The sequence below is a fragment of the Equus przewalskii genome, chromosome 5 (genome assembly GCF_037783145.1).
Source record: "Equus przewalskii isolate Varuska chromosome 5, EquPr2, whole genome shotgun sequence".
Taxonomy (NCBI): Eukaryota; Metazoa; Chordata; class Mammalia; order Perissodactyla; family Equidae; genus Equus; species Equus przewalskii.
Genome location: NC_091835.1, coordinates 49,175,332 through 49,194,290, shown reverse-complemented (window position 1 = coordinate 49,194,290; position 18,959 = coordinate 49,175,332). Strand labels below are relative to the sequence as shown.

General features: G+C 34.6%; 1 protein-coding gene across 23 annotated transcripts in view; it reads left to right on the top strand.

The window, feature by feature from the left end:
- ABCC9 (ATP binding cassette subfamily C member 9) overlaps nt 1-18,959 on the top strand; it is a 123,600-nt gene that overhangs the window by 4,252 nt on the left and 100,389 nt on the right. For 12 of the 23 annotated variants that reach the window (XM_070620699.1, XM_070620702.1, XM_070620691.1 and 9 more), the window contains exons 3-7: nt 1,557-1,718; nt 4,286-4,427; nt 9,073-9,194; nt 16,266-16,432; nt 17,468-17,710. In XM_070620699.1, coding sequence (XP_070476800.1) covers nt 1,577-1,718; nt 4,286-4,427; nt 9,073-9,194; nt 16,266-16,432; nt 17,468-17,710 — 816 coding nt within the window. In that variant the 5' untranslated portion in view covers nt 1,557-1,576. Of the gene's footprint in view, nt 1-157; nt 219-1,556; nt 1,719-4,285; nt 4,428-9,072; nt 9,195-16,265; nt 16,433-17,467; nt 17,711-18,959 lie in introns of all 23 variants that reach the window. The other 11 variants (XM_070620703.1, XM_070620694.1, XM_070620686.1 and 8 more) reach the window with 1 other exon arrangement.

Below are 18,959 nucleotides of genomic sequence, written 5' to 3'. Positions count from 1 at the left end.
CTGGATAAGCATTTACAGCCTGTAAACTCCTAGGCTTTCTAAATAGTTGTTCGACTCATGTAATGCTTTACAAAACTTTTGCTTGAAATTTGGTTTCTCCGATAGTTTACCTATTGTTGCCAATCTTTTCTGTGTAACACTCTTTGTTTTTTTCTAGGAAAAAATATTGTTTGTGACCCTTGCTAAATCAATTATCAATGAAAGGGAAGAGAGAAAAGGTACAACTTTAGTTATTCAAACCTTTGCCAACCTTTAATAATCTAACTCAGAATCCAGTGTGGCATAAATATGGAAAAGAAATAACGTCCAGTGAGGTTAAAATCTTAAACTGCTACTTATTTTAGTAAGAACGAATAAGATCTTTTCTTTAAAAAAATAGCTTGGAAGCTACATGATACAGTGGGAAGAACAGAGTTTATAGTCAGACATGTGGGTGTGGATCACCACTGCCCCACTGGTTGGCAAGTTACTGAACCTAGTTGAACCTCAGCATCCTACTCTGTAAAATACGAATAACTTCACTAATATTGCATGGTTGTTCTGAAGACTTAAGATAGTGTATGCACAGTGTCCAAATTTAGTAGATATTAAATAAATAGTAGGCGTTACAAAAGAAATTTTCAGAACGCTAAAACTCTTGCTCGGATTTCACAGTAGTATTTTGATGGAGTAGACCCATGCTCCTATACCATCTGTTTCATCACAGCAATGAAAGGAATTCATTTAAAATGTAAGTCAGAGTGTGTTACTCCTCTGATCAAGACCCCCTGGTGGCTCCATTTCACTCAGAGTAGAAGCCAAAGTCCCAAGAATGGCCAAGAAAGCCAAGGGTGATCTTGTCCTCTGTTTCCTCTCTAAACTCTACTTCTACCCTAATGGAATGCAGATTTCCAATTAAAAGGCGTCCTTTGTTTCAAAGCTCAGTTAGGGTGCATTTCATGTCAGAATATGCTCTGACTACGGGACCTACCTGAGTAGTTTCATTAAATTGTCACATGAGTTATACTTAATTTGTCTTAGTATTCTTCAAAGAAAGGCCAGTTGCTGTTTGCAACCACATTGGTCTCTGTTTATTGGCATTTCCTGCAATTAATGAAATGTTGCAGTAAATTGTGTCCTGCTGAAGTGATTTGTTAAGGCATTTTCAATGAATGAACGTGGGAAAAGATTTGATGTTACACCATTTTGTCTTTTCAGTCAGTAGTTTCATTTTATCTCCTCGTTTTTCTTGATATATCACCACTTTTGTTCTGTGAAACCATTTTAGTCCAACAAACACTCCTTTGGGGTACCACTGTTGGTAGATATTAATTTTATATATTTTCCAAATTAAAATGAAATATCTTTCTCTGAAAAAAAAGAGATTGAAGGGAAAAACTGGCAATGTTTAAAGCCATTATGAGAAACTCTCAAATGGCTTTGGCATGAAATTTCCTATTTTCTCAACTACAAAAATAAAGGAGATTAATTTTATGATATGATCCCCTCTTTAAGGCTATAATTTATGAACGGGGATTTAGTAATAAGAGGTTCTGTCTCTTTTATCTCTCTTTTAGAGTAAACCATATAAGAAGAAATGAGCCTTTCATTCTGTGGTAACAACATTTCTTCATATAATATCTATGATGGCGTGTTACAAAACCCCTGCTTTGTGGATGCCCTCAACCTGGTCCCTCATGTCTTTCTGTTGTTTATCACTTTTCCAATATTGTTTATTGGTAAGTAATCTACTGTCCAATATTATATCACCCCATGTTTTATAAAAAATCTTATTAATGGCTGAGATTTGGTATAATGTTGACTTAATTTCTTCAATGTGAAAATTGATATGTAAGTCTGTGAGAAAACAACAAGCAAGTATTTTGTGTTTTCCAATGATTTGCATTCTTGGCATATGATATTCCATAGGTAAAAATAGAATGCCTTCTAGAAATGGCCTTCAAGAAGCAGTGGCGGTTTTTTAAAAAGAGAGAATTATATGAGATGGATCTAAAACATTTGTTTGGCACTTGCTTTGTGCTAGGTGAAGAGAAAGGAAAATGGGTAAAAACACAGTACTTGCCTGGACTATTCACCAGAATTGTCTAGTGAAACAGATTTTTCAAAGTCAAGAGAAATGACTATACCACATTATAAACCCATTTACAGATACAGGAACAAATTATCGTGGGCATGAATCTGCTAGAACAACTAATTCTTCTTGGGGCTGATGGGGAAGATTGCATAGAGAGTGACATGTCTGGGGACTTGAGGATGTAGAGTGTGCAAATTAAAGTAAGAGTGATGAGTGTGTGTTTCAAGTAGGAAGAGGACATGTGCAAACCATTTGCAAAGGAATTAAAAATATAGTTTTCTCTAGTATTTTACAGTTTACATATACACAAAATCCTATTATTGAGAGCAATCATGTATAATCTGTATAATTCCCCCAAACAACCAAAATAGATCTTTTAACTTTGGTTAAATTATAAAATACTTTTCATATATAAAAATGACAGAGACTAATATAATAAACACCTGTTGAACTTACCACCACCCATTGTAAGAAATTTAACAGTAAGAATATAAGTGAATCCCTCTGGGTACCATTTCCTGATCTTGTTACTCTTCCCACATCCTACATTCTTATCCCTTCAAAACAGATAATTGCTGTTTTCAATTTGATGTTTAATATTCCCATGCATAATTTTGCTCATAAAAGTAAATGAAAAAGCTATCTGACTGATTTTCTTAAGAAAGTTAGCATAATTTAATGATCTGCTTTAAAAGAAGGCTTAAAAATAATTTGTATGTTTTATTTCTTCATTTAACAAATATTAATTGAGAGACTACTGTGTGCCTGGCATTCTAACAGTGATCAAAGAATTTCTGTTATATGAGATAGCATATCATGCAAAGGCCAATATAACTTTTGGTACATAGTTATTCATATTAAACAAATGTATAGATATTAAATATATTGGGATCAGAGTGGCCATATATAGAAACACTCGTTGTTTATGTGTTATTATTTATAGGACATTAAGAATGTCTTTTGACCAAAAGTAGAACGTCTATTTTTTTATTGCAATTCTACAATTAATAATTCATTTTTGACATCTAATTGACTTCTTGAGAGCGATTACTGTGACAGTCCTGTTTGCATCTCTCGCCTCGACAGGCTGACAAAAGGGTATTTGAATCAAATGGAATTGGAGTGAAGGTTGTCAGAGGAAAATGGTGGATAAAAACGCAGAGTGTTCATCTATAACATTGGCTATTTGAGTTAGGGAGAGATCATAAATAGTAAATCTCAAAGAATATCAGGTATAAGGAGAATTATGTTGCAAAAAAGACAGAGCTTGTCTGCAAGAGTTTGCAGCATAAATGCTAGTAGAATATGTTAAACATAACTAATCTTCCAATAGTGAAGTTCATATTGGAACAACTAAGACATGAATTTTGTTTTCAAATAATGCTTCAGGAATCCCTTTTGTCCGTACAGAAATTCCTTCCTGCAATATTTTAAGCACAAACTCCCATTCATTCTTGAAGTATGTGGGGCTTCTCTATGATCAAAAAAGTACGAAAAAAAGGTGACAAAAGGACACAAAGTGGGGTCCTTTCCTGGCACACTGTATATGAGTTGGCATTATTCTATCTAGAGTTTTGAGGGGAAATCATCAAAATTTTACTGAAGTGTAATCTTGAAGTTTTTCTTTAGGGATGAGCTAAAGTTATAATATTCTTGATCCTTCTTAAAAGTTCATCAATGAACAAGACTGTAGCTTTCTTTGAGAAAATATCACCACTGTTGAACAATGCTAATCCAGTCATAAGTTATCATTTTTCTCACATGATATGTATATGATTGAGTTGATTCAACTAAAGAGTCCTATATTTCATCACTAAATACAGCTTTTTTTGTTAGTCTCCCCACAGAGCCCATGTTTTGAAAGATTTTAGACACCAAATTGCTTTTATTAATATCATCCTTAATTTGGTTTCCTTTTGAATGTATCAGAGACCTGTCATTAAGAGCTTTGATTAGCATGAAATAACCACCCCGAGTTGGCGTTATTTTTGAGCAATGAAACAAATATCAATGTGTTAACGTAGGCAGTCTTGCAAAAATTAATTGAAATTGTGATTTTTTTTGACATAATGAAAACAGACCAGGATTTCCTTGCTACCCTAGAGAGCACCAAGGTTTTATGAACCCCCCAAAACATATCACAATGGAAATTATTTCCGTGGTTATGATTGATCCTTTTGTTTATCTCTTTACTTTTTTCTCTTCTTTCAGGGTGGGGGAGTCAAAGCTCAAAAGTGCAAATTCATCACAACACATGGCTTCATTTTCCTGGACATAACCTGAGATGGATTCTCACATTTGCGCTCCTATTTGTGCATGTTTGTGAAATAGCAGAAGGCATTGTTTCAGATTCGTAAGTTAGTTAACATGATTACGCTACACTGGTGAATATACTGATATGGGTAGTAGTTAAGAGCGTAGTGGGTCAGGCTTAATTTTTTGGTTTTAACTTATTAGAAACAACAGCTATCACCCATTTTATGTGATAATCATGAGTTTTGTCCATATTTTTGTGTTGCTGCATAATTTCTCTGATAACGTAAGTTCAGATTTCTGTGACTTGTGCTCATTCATTTACTTTCTGTTTCTTTGCTCCTTTCATCTATGTAGCCCTTCCAGAAAGTTCTCTCCTTTTAGACACTTCCCTGTTTACCTTATCTTTCAAAACAGTTAGAAAGATTGTCTATGTTGACATATAGCTCTAACAACTATGTATTTACATATAAATATATAATCAATTCTCACATGTTTCAATTTATTTTATAAGAATCAAAGATAGATGAGACAGGCATGAAAGAAGTCTGAGAACCAGTGAGGATATAGCTATAAGTGGAGGCAAAGCACAAAATTATTTTAAAATCAGGATTTGTCATCAAACTCCTATTTCGGAAAGAATTTTGTCATTCTTATAAAAGAACTAGTTTATATTAGACAGTTAGGATATAATGAATTCTGTTTATAAACGTGAACATAAAATGGAAAAATATTTTTATCGCATAGTAACAGAAAATAAACTCAAGTAATAGTAAAATTTTGATTATGAAATTATGCTAAATATTACACCTTTCGTTGAAGAATTGATATGAAAGGTCTTTAAAGTTTTTAAAAAGAAAGCTCCAAAAATCATTGTCTTCTCATCTCTTAAGAACCTCCCTTGACATCTGTTTATGGTTTTCTGTTGCAATTAACAAGGAATGAAACTTCTAAGCTTTTGTCATGGAGCCAGCTATTCTGTAATGTTTTGTGACAGTTCTTTGCATATATTTTCACATCTTAGTTTTTTATAAAGAGAAAAATCATAGACTCTAAGATATGCTACACCTCCACGCATTTAGAAGCCTAATTGGCTATTATTGATAATTGTTTAAAACTCTTTGACATATTTGCATTACGTTGTATTCGCATAGCTAATTCTCATCTTCATTTTTTTCTTCCCTTAACATATAGATTGACCCTATATGTTACTGTGTGTATGTGTAAGGTGGGAGATAGATCGGTTCAATATTTCCTAAAAACTTGATTTCATGAAGGCAAGGATGACTCCTCCTTTCTAGCCTCATGGTTGATGTGTAGATTCAGAGACTTAGAACAGAGGCTGAACTAATAATGATAACATATGCTAATGGCAGCAACTTGTTTTATAGTGATCGTGATGCAAGAGGCTCATCCTAAAAACGAGCAGAAATACACTCTTGACCTTGTGCTACCCCTCCCATTCTTTAGCTACAGACTTCTTCTCCTTACCTTTTTCTCCAGGCCTCTCAAAAAGTCATCTTTCAGTTACTTTTGATTCCACAGATTTAGTTTGCTTTCTCTCTTGCCTTGTCCTATTCTGGAAACTGCTTCTACAAGAATCCCAAAGAACCTTAATGACACCTTAATGGATGCCTTTTCCTCCTTAACATACTTATTACATTAGACACTTCTCTATTCATTCCTTTCTTCCTTCTTTCTTTTTTAACAAAATCTTTATGAACTGTTCTTTACTTAAAATATCACAAATGCTCCTTAGAGTTAGGGAAACAATGCAAAGACTTTCCTGACTGAATGTTTTATTTTTTTAGTAGTATAAATATTAAAGCTGTTAATTTTTCTTTTGAAACATCCTTATCTGTTTTACACAGGTTTTTGTAAGAAGTGCTCTCTTTTTTATTTCTGTCTAAATAATTTGTGGTTCTGGTTTAGACTCTCTCCTAGATCTAGAAATCATTTTCATTTTGCTCTTTAGTTTAATTGGATTGGTTTATTATTAGAGCCTGTAATTTGTTAAATGAATACTTTTTGGGATTTATTAACATTTTCATTATAGTCAAATATTTGATTATTGTATAAGTATTTAATGTGTATTAGAAAATAATATATATTCTTTGTAGGAGACAAAATTTTATTGAGTTTATGGATTGGATTACCAAAGGCCTGTGTGGTGATTATTTTTATGCTATTTTATCCATCAAATTCTAAAAGCGTGTATTAAAATCTTCATTATTATTGTGTTTTCATTTAGGTTTTTATTTCTACCATTTTCTCTTTCTTTAAAATTATCCTTTTGTCCTCCATGCTGTATGCTTTTTGATTTTCTTCCTAACTTTCTGACTAAAGATTTTCTGCTATATTGTGGTGTATGTGCTTCTACCAGAACACTGAGGTCTGCGAATCATACTCTAAAAATAATAGAGATTAAAGGAAAAGGTAGGGTTGGGACACCACTTGAAACCTATACAACTCTATAAGTGGAGCACTGACAAAATCATAGCAGTCTTAATAAAAACACTAGTATGGTTAAAAGACACCTTAAATCTCTAATGAAGAAATGCCGCGGTCAATATAAAACCTTACTATTGCTGCTGTCTTTATTAATCTTTTATTATTACCTCCCTTACTGATGTCCTGTCATTCTTTTTCTAACATCTTGAATTAACTACTTGATTTATTTGTTATAACTATTTCTTATTGAATATGTTTAAGGTTATAAACTTTCTTCTGGGTATGGTTTTGACCACCTTTTATAGGCCTTGATCGATAGTATGCTTATTTTTAAATTTCCTAAATAACAAGAAAGTGATTTTTTTTTTATTCTTTCTTTGGTTCAATAAGAAGAGAGTATTAGAAGCATTTCCTAATTTCTATACTGATGAAATATTTATTTCCTGCTTTTTTTCTCTTTGACCATTTTGTACTTTTTCGGGGAGGTAGGGGGTGGTTTTTAAGCCAGCTCTTACGCTGTCGTAGTACTTTCACATTTTCGTTAGCGTGTCTGTATGAATGACCCCCAATACATCACTGATCGTGTTCTGAATCTCTGCATACAGTTGCATATGAGACAACTCCCTTTGCGTGTTTATTAGACACCTTCAGAATCCACATGGCCCCACTGAAACTTACTAGCTTCCTCTCTCCAATCTGCTCATCCTCTTAAAATCTTCTTTGGTCACCTCATCCGCCCAGGCACCCTGGGAATTATTCTCTACATCCATCACCATCACCCTCGTACCCTAACGCTATTAGAGTCCTGTCCATTTTGACAATTGTTATTTTCCAAATGTATTATTTCCTCCATGTTACTGTTTCCAAAGCTTAGTTCAGATTTTCATCATCTCTCACCTGGCCTATACCCACAGTTTGTGAACTGCTTTCCTACCTTCCATGTCTGTCTTCTCACCTCAAATGCACACACTACCTATGAACTCCATCATCCACATTGTTACCAGATTGATCTGTCTAAAACACAAATCTAACTGGACCGCTTACCTGTATTCAATTTTCCATAAGATTAGATACCAGCTCCTTACCATGGTATACAAAGCTTTTCATGATACATCTTATTTTAAACTTTCTGTTTAAGAAACATTAAACTAGTTGGAATTTTGAACATGTTACACTGTTTCATGCTTCTATGTATTTGCACACTCTGTTCCCTCTTTTTAAAGTGCTCTTCCACCTCTTTCCTGAGTACCAGATTCCTTTTTTTACATTTCAGTTCCCATTGTCAACCACACCTCTTCTGAAATAATTTCCCCAAAAGTTCCTGTTTCTCCCACTCTCGAACTAGTCACTCAGTTCTCTATACCAACTATTTATGTACCAACATATTTAAGTAATTTGAGAAAAGTTAAATGTTTAACTATGTGGCATTACTAATGCAAATAGAGTTGAGGACTGTCCACCATGCGAATCTGGTCCAGTCATATTTCTGATCCACCTAAAGCGCTCTGTTGCTCTCAGAATGAAGTCTAGTCTCCTTGCAGTCATACTGAATCACTTGCAATATCCTTAAGCATATCTAGATCCTCTGCCTGGAGCAGTCTTCCTCTCTTCTTCCTCTGGGTGGCAGTTCCTCATTCTTCAGGGCTCAGTTTAGCAGTCCATTCCTTCACAAAGCTTTCTCTATCTCAGACACTAGCCCTGCGTGTGCTCTCAGTCCCTTCACCCGTGTTGTAATATCGTATTTTCTATTGCTGTCCTCAACAGACTATAGATTTTGTGATCATGGACACTAAATCTTGTCTTGTTCACTGTTCACTTGTTCACTGTTGCATCCCAGAATCGCATGTCTGGACCAGTAAACATGTGTTCAATGAATTAATGAAAATAGAGAAATCACTGAGAAGCTTAGGAAAGCTATCAAAAGAATAAACATACTTTTCACGTACATTAGAGTACATATTCAGTTGATTGTTTTTACTTGCTTTGGGTGTTAAGTTATTTCAGCAGTTCTGCCCTTCAGTATAGGAGTAGTCATGTATTTGTTTTTGTTGTAAGCATTTTGAGGTCTTGTTAGCTGTGTTTACTCAACCCTCCGTGTTAGGGTAAATCCTTCCAGCGGAATTATGTCTCCCAATATAGTCTTTCTTTATATATTCTTTTAACAACTACTACTGCATTCTGTATTTTAAACATTTTATTGCTGAGAGAGAGTTTTAATGAAAAAATTGGAAACAAAATGAGAAACGATCTGGAACCATCAGCTTTAGACTCTGATACTCTACCGCTCTCCGTAGACGGCGGGAGTCGCGGCATCTCCACCTGTTCATGCCAGCTGTGATGGGATTTGTGGCCACTACAACATCAATAGTATATTATCATAATATTGAAACATCAAATTTTCCTAAGTTACTTTTAGGTAAGTATGATCAAGTGGTTTTTTTTACCCCCCAAAGAGGGATTTGTTTTTCTTTTTTCTCATAGTATGTGCTATCCCTGTGGGTTGGGAGCGGGAAGCATGGGAAAACCACAATAATTAATTCTTCAGTACTCTCCCAGCAAATGTGGAGAGGAAAATAAGCAAAGTTGCTCTGGGCTGTGAAAACTTCGTTTCCCCAGGACATTGTTTCTCCAATAAGTGCCCCTCATGGTGTACTGGTGTGTGGGAGGAAGAAAGTGGCGGGGATGTGCTGGCCTTCTGGCTCTCAGAAGCTGTACTCTAAGAATCAGAGCTCTGCAAGGAGCTGCTGCATGGTACTGCCCCACGAACAAGTCATCTCATCTAGTTCCATGTGTTTCTGCCTCTGGCTTAGAGTCTTGAGGCATTTTTCCCAAGGTTCCACCCTTTCATTGATGCCGTGGGAATCTCACACTCTTCTTAGAATTGCTCCTGAGCTTCAGGGGGCTCCCTGGAGCAGTGTATGCTTCCCAGCATGCTGAAAACCATGTTGTCCTGAGAAGCAGCTGCCCCCAAAGCACAGCCCTTCACATCTGCATCATGCTTAGCATTGTGTTTTCAGCCTCTCTCGCCTCCTTGTCTTGTGGAAATCAGAGGATGTCTAAAATGTTCCTAATTTTATTTTTGCCTTAGGCTGAAATAATATAACTCATCCCAATTAGTTAGATTTAGTGCTTTGTCCCATCCCATCCTTGCATTCCTTGGTGTACACCTTCATAAAGAGAGCTAAGGTGAAGGTATAGAACAGGGATCATGATAAGCTTCAGGGTCCTGTGAGTCTCCGAAAATTGTAGGTCCAGTTGTGCGTGCTCGTGTGAGTGAATGCGTACAATTTTCTAAGCTTCATAGATTTTCATGTGATTGTTATATGATGAAACGACATTGACTACTGACACAGAAATTAGGAAAAGTGATAATTAAACCACACAACTATTATTTTATTTGCTTGTCTAGAAGACACTACAATTTAAAATGGATAGTGGAAAATACTGATTATTTCATGCTATGTTGTGTCACATTATGTGACTGGGCAAAGGCAATCTAACAAAAACAAGTAGACAGGGTTAAAGATTAATTGAAAAGTCTTGTCCAAGTCTAAATTATCTTAATTGAAAACTGTTCAGTACAAAATGGTAGGCAGTTGTTATCACAGAAATCTCTTTGTGAAGATGCCAAAAAAAAGAGTGAAATTTCCAACAGGCAGCAGCAAAAAAAAAAAAAATGGCATTGGGAATTTGATACACTAGACATTAGGTTTCTGAAAAACTGGTGATATGTTATAATATGTAATTAAAAAGAAAATATGCATTTTAATAATATTTTGAAAGAAATGATCAAAATCTGGCTGTAATTTTTATGTAGAGACAAGGAAGAGGGCACAATTTGATCATATTGCTGGAAGGACTTAGAGAGATGAAAGTCTAACTTTCTCCATATTTTAGGAGAAAAAAACTTGGACCTAGAAAAGTTATGGCTATTTTAAGACCAGAAACTAGGAGTTTTGTCCCAACGTTATACTATGAACATCACCAAACATACAGAAAGTTGAAAGAATTATGTGAGCACTTGTATACCTACCACCTAGATTTGATTGAACTTACATTTTATTCTGTTTTATCACATGCCTACATCGTTCCATCTCTCTATCCATCTGTCAATCTCTCTTATTTTTTGATGGATTTTAGAGTAAGTTGCAGACATTAACGTGCTTCACTCCCTGATTGCTTCAGGGTGTGTATCATTAACTAGAGTTAAATATTTGTTTACAGTTCTTTTTGTGACATAAAATTTACATTCATGAAGCACAGAAAACGTACTTAGCCAAATGCATACACCTGTATAACCCTATTGTGATAGAGAACATTGCCATCATCCATGACAGTTTTCCTATGCCCCTCCCAGTCACTCCTCATTTTCATCTCTACAGAGGCAAGATCTAGTCTGATTTTTTTCCCACCATAGATTCGATTTGCCTGTTCTAGAACTTCACAGAAATTGGATCATACAGGATAAACTCTTCTGTGTTTTAAGACTCAGCATGATTTTTGAGGCTTATCCATAATATAGTATCAATCACTGTTTTGTTCTTGTAGTTGTTGGATAGTATTCCATTGTGTACATATACCACAGTTGTTCCATTCTCTTGTCGATAGACATCTGGACTGTTTCCAGGTTTTGGCTATCATGAAAAAAAAAAGCTGCTATAGAAAAAAACAGAAACAAAAACAAACAAAAACCTGCTATAAACATTCATGTGCAAGTCTTTTTGTGGATCTGCTTTTATTGCTCTTGGGTAAATGCCTAGGAGTGGAATCGCTGGGTCATAGAGTAGGTAGGTTATTGTTTATATTTGTAAGAAACCACCAGATCTTTTCCCAAAGTGGTTTGTTTTACATACCCACTAACAATGTGTGGGAGTTCCAGTTGTTTCACAGGCTTACAACATTTGATGATCTTGATCTTTCTAATTTAGCCACGCTGGTGGGTATGTAGTGATAACACATTGTGGTTTTAATTTGCATTTCCCTGATGACTAATGATGTTGAACACTTTTTGATGAGTTTATTGGCCATTTGTTATCTTTGTGAAGTGATTATTCATATCTTTTGTCCATTTTTTATTGAGTTGCATTTTTATCATTGTGCTGTAGGAGTACTTTACATATACTAGATACTAGGATGTCATCAGATAGATGTTTTGAGTATATTTTCCTCTCAGACTGTGTCACATATATTCGTTTACTTAGTGAGGTCTTTTGATGAGCAGATTTTAATTTTTATGTAGCATAATTTATCATTTTTTCATATATAGTTACTGCTTTCCGTGTTTTGAGAAATCTTTGCCTTCTCTCAAAATATGTTTCCTTCCTATTCTCCTGTTTTCTTTTAGAAGCTTTACAGTTTCAGTTTTTATTTTTAGGACTATGATCCCTTTAAAATTAATTGTGTATATTGTATAAGGTTGGTGTTAAGGTTATTTTTTTTTCCCAAATGGATATGGATATGTTCCAGCACATTTGTGGAATAGACTTTCGGTTTCTCATTGGATTGCTTTGGAACCTTTGTAAAAAAATTAAATCAAAAGACTGTTTAAGTGTGATCTATTTCTTGGCTCTGTATTTTCTGTTTCTTTGATCTATTTGTGGATTTTTATACCGTTGCCGTTCTGTCTCGATTACTGTAGCTTTGGAGCTATTGAAATCAGGTATTATAGTCATACATTTCCTTTGTTTTTTCTCCCAAGATTGCTTTGGATATTCTAGTTCTTTGGATTGCCGTATTTAGTTTAGAATCAGGTGATCAACTTCTCCCCCCCAAAAAAAATCCTGTGGGATTGTGATAGGGATTGATATGAAGATATAGAACGCTTTATAGGAGGATTGACAACAACACTGAATTTCACAATCCAGTCTTCATTGATTTGGGTCTTCTTTCATTTCCCTTGGAAATGTTTACACTTTCCAGTCTAGAAGTCTTCCGTATCTTGCTAAATTTGTTACTAGCTTTTTGTTTCACTGCTGCTGTTATAAATGGAATTGTGTTTTAAATTTCATTTTCTAATTGTTTCTGCCATTGTGTAAAATACAATTGATTTTGTACGTTGACCTTGTATCTTGCAATCTTGGAAATTCACTTATTACTTCTAATTTTTGCTTTGTAGGTTTCTTAGGATTTCCTGTATAAGCAAACATACCATCTGAAAATAGAGACAGTTATACATATATTTATCTTCAGACTTTATGCTTTCTTTGTCTTGTCATGTTGCATTAGTTAGGACCTCCAGGAAAATACAGAATAGACATATTGAGAGTGAAATCCTTGTCTAGTTCCTGATTTTAGAGAAAACAGTCTTTCACAACTAGTTATAAAGCTAATTATAGGCTTTTCATATAAGACCTTTATCAGGTGAGTAAGTTTTCTTCCATTCAAAGCTTTCTCAGAGTTTTTTTTTTTCTTAGCATGAATAGATGTTGAATTTTATTAAAGTTTTTTTTTTGCATCCATTGGGAAAATTTTATTTCTATTGGTGTGCTAAATTACATTGATTTTTTCATATGAAAAAGTAACCATGCATTCCTGGGCTAAACCACACATGGTCATGATGTATTATTCATGCTATATATTGCTATATTTTATTTAAGATGTTTTACATCTATGTTGTGAGAGAGATTAGTGTTATTTTTTGGTAATGTCTTTGTCAGATTTTCATATGCTGGGTTATACTGGCTTCTTAAAATGAATTGGAAAGTATTCTCTATTTTCTGAAAGACTTTGTGTAAGATTAATTTTACTTTACCTTAAATGTTGAATAAAATTCACCAGTGAAGTCATCTGGGCCTGGAGTTTTAATAAGGAAGGATTTTTAATTATAAATTTGTTTCTTTATTGGATATAGAGTCTCCAGATTCTCTATTTCTTCTTATGTCAGTTTTGGTAAGTTATGGTTTTTGAGCAACTTTCCACTTCATCTAAATTTTTGATTTATTGTCATAGAGTTGTTTATGATATTCCCCGATTATCCTTTTGTGGATATGTAGGATATGTAGGGACCACTCCTCTTTCATTCCTAATAATAGTAGCTTGTGTTCTCCTTCTTTTCTTGAACAGTCTAACTTGGGACTTAGCAGTTTTCTTGATCTTCTCAAAAAATGAATATTGTTGGCTTTGCTCATTTTCTCAATTATTTGTTTTTTATTTTATTGCCTTTTACTCTTATCTCTCTTGTTTTCATCCTTTTATTTATATTTTTCATTGTCCTTCTTCCCCTAGCTTTTAAGGTAGAAATTTAAGTCATTGATTTTGGACTGTCTTTTTTCCTAAAATAAATATCTAAAGCCATAATCTTTCCTCTAAGTACTGTTTTAGTTGCAATCCTTAAATTTTTAATGTGTGCTATTCTCATTATAATTTAGTTAAAATATTTTCTAATTTCCCTAGTGATTTCCTCTTTTTTCTTTTTTTTTTGAGGAAGATTAGCCCTGAGCTAACTGCTGCCAATCCTCCTCTTTTTGCTGAGGAAGACTGGCCCTGAGCTAAGGTCCGTGCCCATCTTCCTCTACTTTATATGTGGGACGCCTACCACAGCATGGCTTGTAAAGCGGTGCCATGTCTGCACCCAGGATCCGATCTGGCAAACCCTGGGCCACTGAAGCAGAACATGCGCACTTAACTGCTGTGCCACCGGGCCGCCCCCCGCAGTGATTTCCTCTTTAACAGTGGATCATTAGAAACGTGTTTTTTTCCAAATATTTGGAGACTTCTAGATATCTTATTAGGTAGAAAGACCTCCCTTATCTCTGTGCCTGGTGTTCACACCCTGTATAATCCTCTCCCCTTGGGTGTGAGTGGGACCTATGACTTGCTTCTCGCCGATAGAATATGGCAAAGATGAAGATACCAAATCAACTGAGCCTCTGTTGAGACTGCAGCCCTAGTCAACACCTAAACTGCAGCCTTGGGAGACCCTGAAGCAGAGAAGCCAGTTGACTCATGCCCAGACTCTTGACCCATGGAAACCAGTAGATAATAAATGTGCATTGTTTTAAGCTGTTAAACTTGTCATAATTTGCTAAGCAGCAATAGAAAATCAATACACTTATTTCTCTTGAGTTTTCATTGTGATCAGAGACCATACTCTATATGATTTCTGTTATTTTAAGTTTATTGCTCCTTGTTTACTGAATGAGTATATATAGTCTGTCCCAGAACCATGTACACTTAACAAGAATGTATATTCTGAAGATGTTTGGGTGTGTTTTTATAATATTAGATATTGAGTAGTCTTATAAATATCAAATAGTTCAAAGTGGTTGATAGTGTTTAGATCTTTTAAGTCTTTATTAGGCGTATGTGTATTTTTATTATGTTTTTCTGAAAAAATTGACATTTTATCATTATTAAAGGGTTTTTTAATTTCTAATGGTAGTCTTTGTCTTGAAGCCTACCTTATCTGGTACTAATGTAGCCACTCCAGGTTTCTTATGCTGTTTTCATTGTATATCTTTTCCTTCCACTTATTTTCAATCTGATGTTTCTTTATATTTAAGGTGAATCTCTTTAGATAGTATATAATTTTGTCTGGGTTTTTTCCTAAATCCATTCCAACAGTCTCTGTACTTTAAGTTAAAAAGTATATATGAGATAAGCTTATATGGCAATGTTCAGTTCTTTTTCACTAAGGAAGTTCTGATCACCCTTAAACTTTCTGGCTTTGATAAGTGTTATCCAAAGTGGATTGTCTTATGTATGTTTTAGATTTCTTCTTTCTCATCCCATATTCATTTGTACCGACCTTTATTCAAAGTTTGAAGTGTACTGAGTCCTCGACAACAGATTTCTAGGAAAGTCTCTGCTTCCATTTCATATTTGCTGCAAAATGTTGGCTGTAGTTATGAGATGGTGTTGCTCCCCACCTTTCTGACTTCACCACTTGCAGCCTGGGGTTGCTCTGTAGGATCATTGCTCTTCTCTGTGCTCTGTGGACGCACGTGGTGTTTTAAACTGTTTGGGTGAGAAGAGTCACTTACTACTTGAATGCCGATCTGCAAAGCAGAAAACCATGGCTACATGGATTCCAGGGTACAATCACTAGACAGATCCCTGGGAGTTCCAATCCACTTTCCTATTGGGTAGTTTACACAGATACCAACTTGTGAATTCTTCATATAATCAGGGCTTCTTAAGAAACAAGACAAGAAGATAAAGTCAATTTTAAAGTCTACAGAATTACACATAAGTTCTGAAGAGTGTAGGCTATCTTATTTACACATCTCCTTACGTCTGCCCATCTATCACATGTGATCAGAGTAGAGGACAGTCATTTTAAAGTCATTACCACAACATCAATTCAAAACTCCAGAAGTGCACTAAAGCATCTGTGTTTGTTTTCTTAACAAATAAAATTATCTAGAAATAGAATATTTAAAATTGTTTGTTATTAAAAAGCATTATATTTTTATTGAAATTTCAGTGAAGTTTTAAAAAGTATCAGGGAAAGATTGCATCATTTTCTCTTTACTTTTCATTTTTCCAGCTCTATTCCTGTATTGGGTAATGGCCTTTATTACAAAAACCATAAAATTGGTCAAGTACTGGCAGTCTGGTTGGGGAGTATCAGACCTGCGTTTCTGCATCACAGGCATAATGGTCATCTTGAATGGACTCCTGATGGCTGTGGAGATCAATGTCATTCGGGTCAGAGTAAGTGACTAATGATTTTTGTTTAGTTACTGGAACTCAAGACCCCAGAGTTAAAGGTCACAGTCAGCTAGAAATTATTAGTATGTAAGAGGATGAACAAATGTATATTATCTTTGTATGTAAATATCAGGTTGAGTTAATCACTCAATTTCAGAGCATTAATGTTCTAGAAAACTCAGTATGACCCTAGAATCTATTTATTCATTTCCAAATATTGATTGAACGCCTGTTATGTGCCAAACATTTTGCTTACTTCATGTTATAGATAAAATTGTTTTCATCAGGAAGTTCCATCTTCCATGATTGGTCCAAAGCAAACCTGAGTTAATCAAACTATGTATTCTCAGAAATTTTGAACTAAAAAGGAAATAATCTCATCCAGCTTGCTCATTTCACTGGTAAGAAACTTCTGTAGAGGTCACTGTAGCCGTATATCCAAAGTTACATGGTCAAGAGTTGTACTTCGTCTTTGATTACAAATGTATTGTACTTTTTCGCCACATGATGCTGCCAGTTATATTGTGTGACATACTAGTGACTGACTTTTCACTGTTCATTTTCTATCAGAGCACTTTGAATTTGCTCTGAAAGGCAAAGATACATGCTACAATGAGTAGTGGAGAACAGTCACTTAACATCAGCCAGACAACGCATTAACAGAAAGTGACTCAACAATGGTGTTGATAACAAGTTTTAAAAATCTAAGTAATATAAAAATCTTCATTTAGTTGACTGTATCACAGGATATCACGAAAGATTGATTTTTAGTAAGTAACTTTTAAAGGGATAACTCATTTTTCGGAATTGGCCCCAAGTGGATTAAATGTGAAATTCTGGAATTTAACTAGTTAATCTAGTTAATTAGTTAATCTGGTCACAACAAAAGGGAAATATTTAGAAGAGGAATGGAAAGAGGTATGAAAATATAAATTTTGGGTTCCTGAAATGAAAGGTAGAGAAATTTAACATTTCGTTTTTAATATCTGGAAAAAGAATTAGGCTAATTGCTATTCTGTGGAATGTTTCTTTCCATAGAGGTATGTATTCTTCATGAATCCTCAGAAAGTAAAGCCTCCTGAAGACCTCCAGGACCTGGGTGTGAGATTTCTTCAACCATTTGTGAATTTACTGTCAAAAGCAACGTACTGGTGGATGAACACGCTTATCATATCCGCTCATAAAAAGCCTATTGATCTGAAGGCAATTGGAAAATTACCAATAGCAATGAGGGCAGTAACAAACTATGTGTGCCTGAAAGAGGCATATGAAGAACAAAAGGTAATTTAGTATCTGTTTTTCGTATCCATCATTGTAGCGAATGGGCCTGTTAAGTATAGAGACACTAAGCTTAAATAATGTCTATGGTTAAGGAAGAGCAGATTTTCTCTATCTGTCGTTCCCAATAGTTTTGAGTCATGTTAATTGGGCTGCTGAGGAAACAGAAGAGCCAATGAAATATAGTTTTGTTGTGTTAGTTGCACAGTCAATACACGAAGAGGGCTAGAGAGAACGCTGTCTTCTCTCTGGGACCGAGGAGAAAGTAAGAATTCAGTTCAGTGATTATGTGTGTCTAATCTTTGTTTCCATGTATAGCTTTGTTACCATATAATAGAATATTAATAATTCATGGAAATTTTTATTAAATCTTTTTTAAGTATCTTGCCAATAATTTTATTTAAGGGAAAATATATCATATCCATCAATAACTACCTTTAAGCAACTAAAATCCTTAAATTAATTATTAACTAAAATTTGGACTCTATTTCAAGCTTAGGAAACTAAATTAAATAAAAGGGGGTCATCTACCTACTGAATGTATCATCTTATATATCTACCAAAATTGATTTCTCCTGGTACTTCCTTTGAGTATTTATAATTGCTTTAAAATTTTTAAATATGAGAATCTTTAGATATTTTCAGTTTGTCTTGTTATCATTCTGAATGGTCATGTATGCTATCCACATTAGTAGGTGTATTTTATAAGCAATCATCTGCAAATATTCTTGTCATTAAAAATACGAGTATTTATAACAACATTGGAAGAGAGTAGGGTATGGTGAATCAGTTAAAGAGTTTTTGGCTGTTCTGAATTGAGATCAACAAAGCATTTATGGTAAATGATGAAAATGACCTCTGTTTTGTGTCAAAAAAGAGTGTTATGAAATTAATATTGCAGGAAATGGTTACTACAAATGAACCTGAGTCATCTCTCTGGTTTCACCTCTGGGAAAAGTATTGCATAATATTTTTTAAGCTTCTCTGCTGAAGTAGAGATTAACAGTATAGCCTAAGCACAGCTTAAGTTTTCTGAGTGCTCTTTGTAACACAAAGTAGCTTGAACTTGGTGTGTTAATATCTTTTATCAATAGACTTTGAAAAATAATCCAGTTATTCATCTAACAGGGAGTTGAATATGAATCACAATTGAACTCAATTGCATTGGGCTGGCTTCTTTGCCACAATGAAAGAACTTTCTCCACTTCCTCTCCAAGACCTAATCGTGATGATTGTTCAGACCTTAAAATCT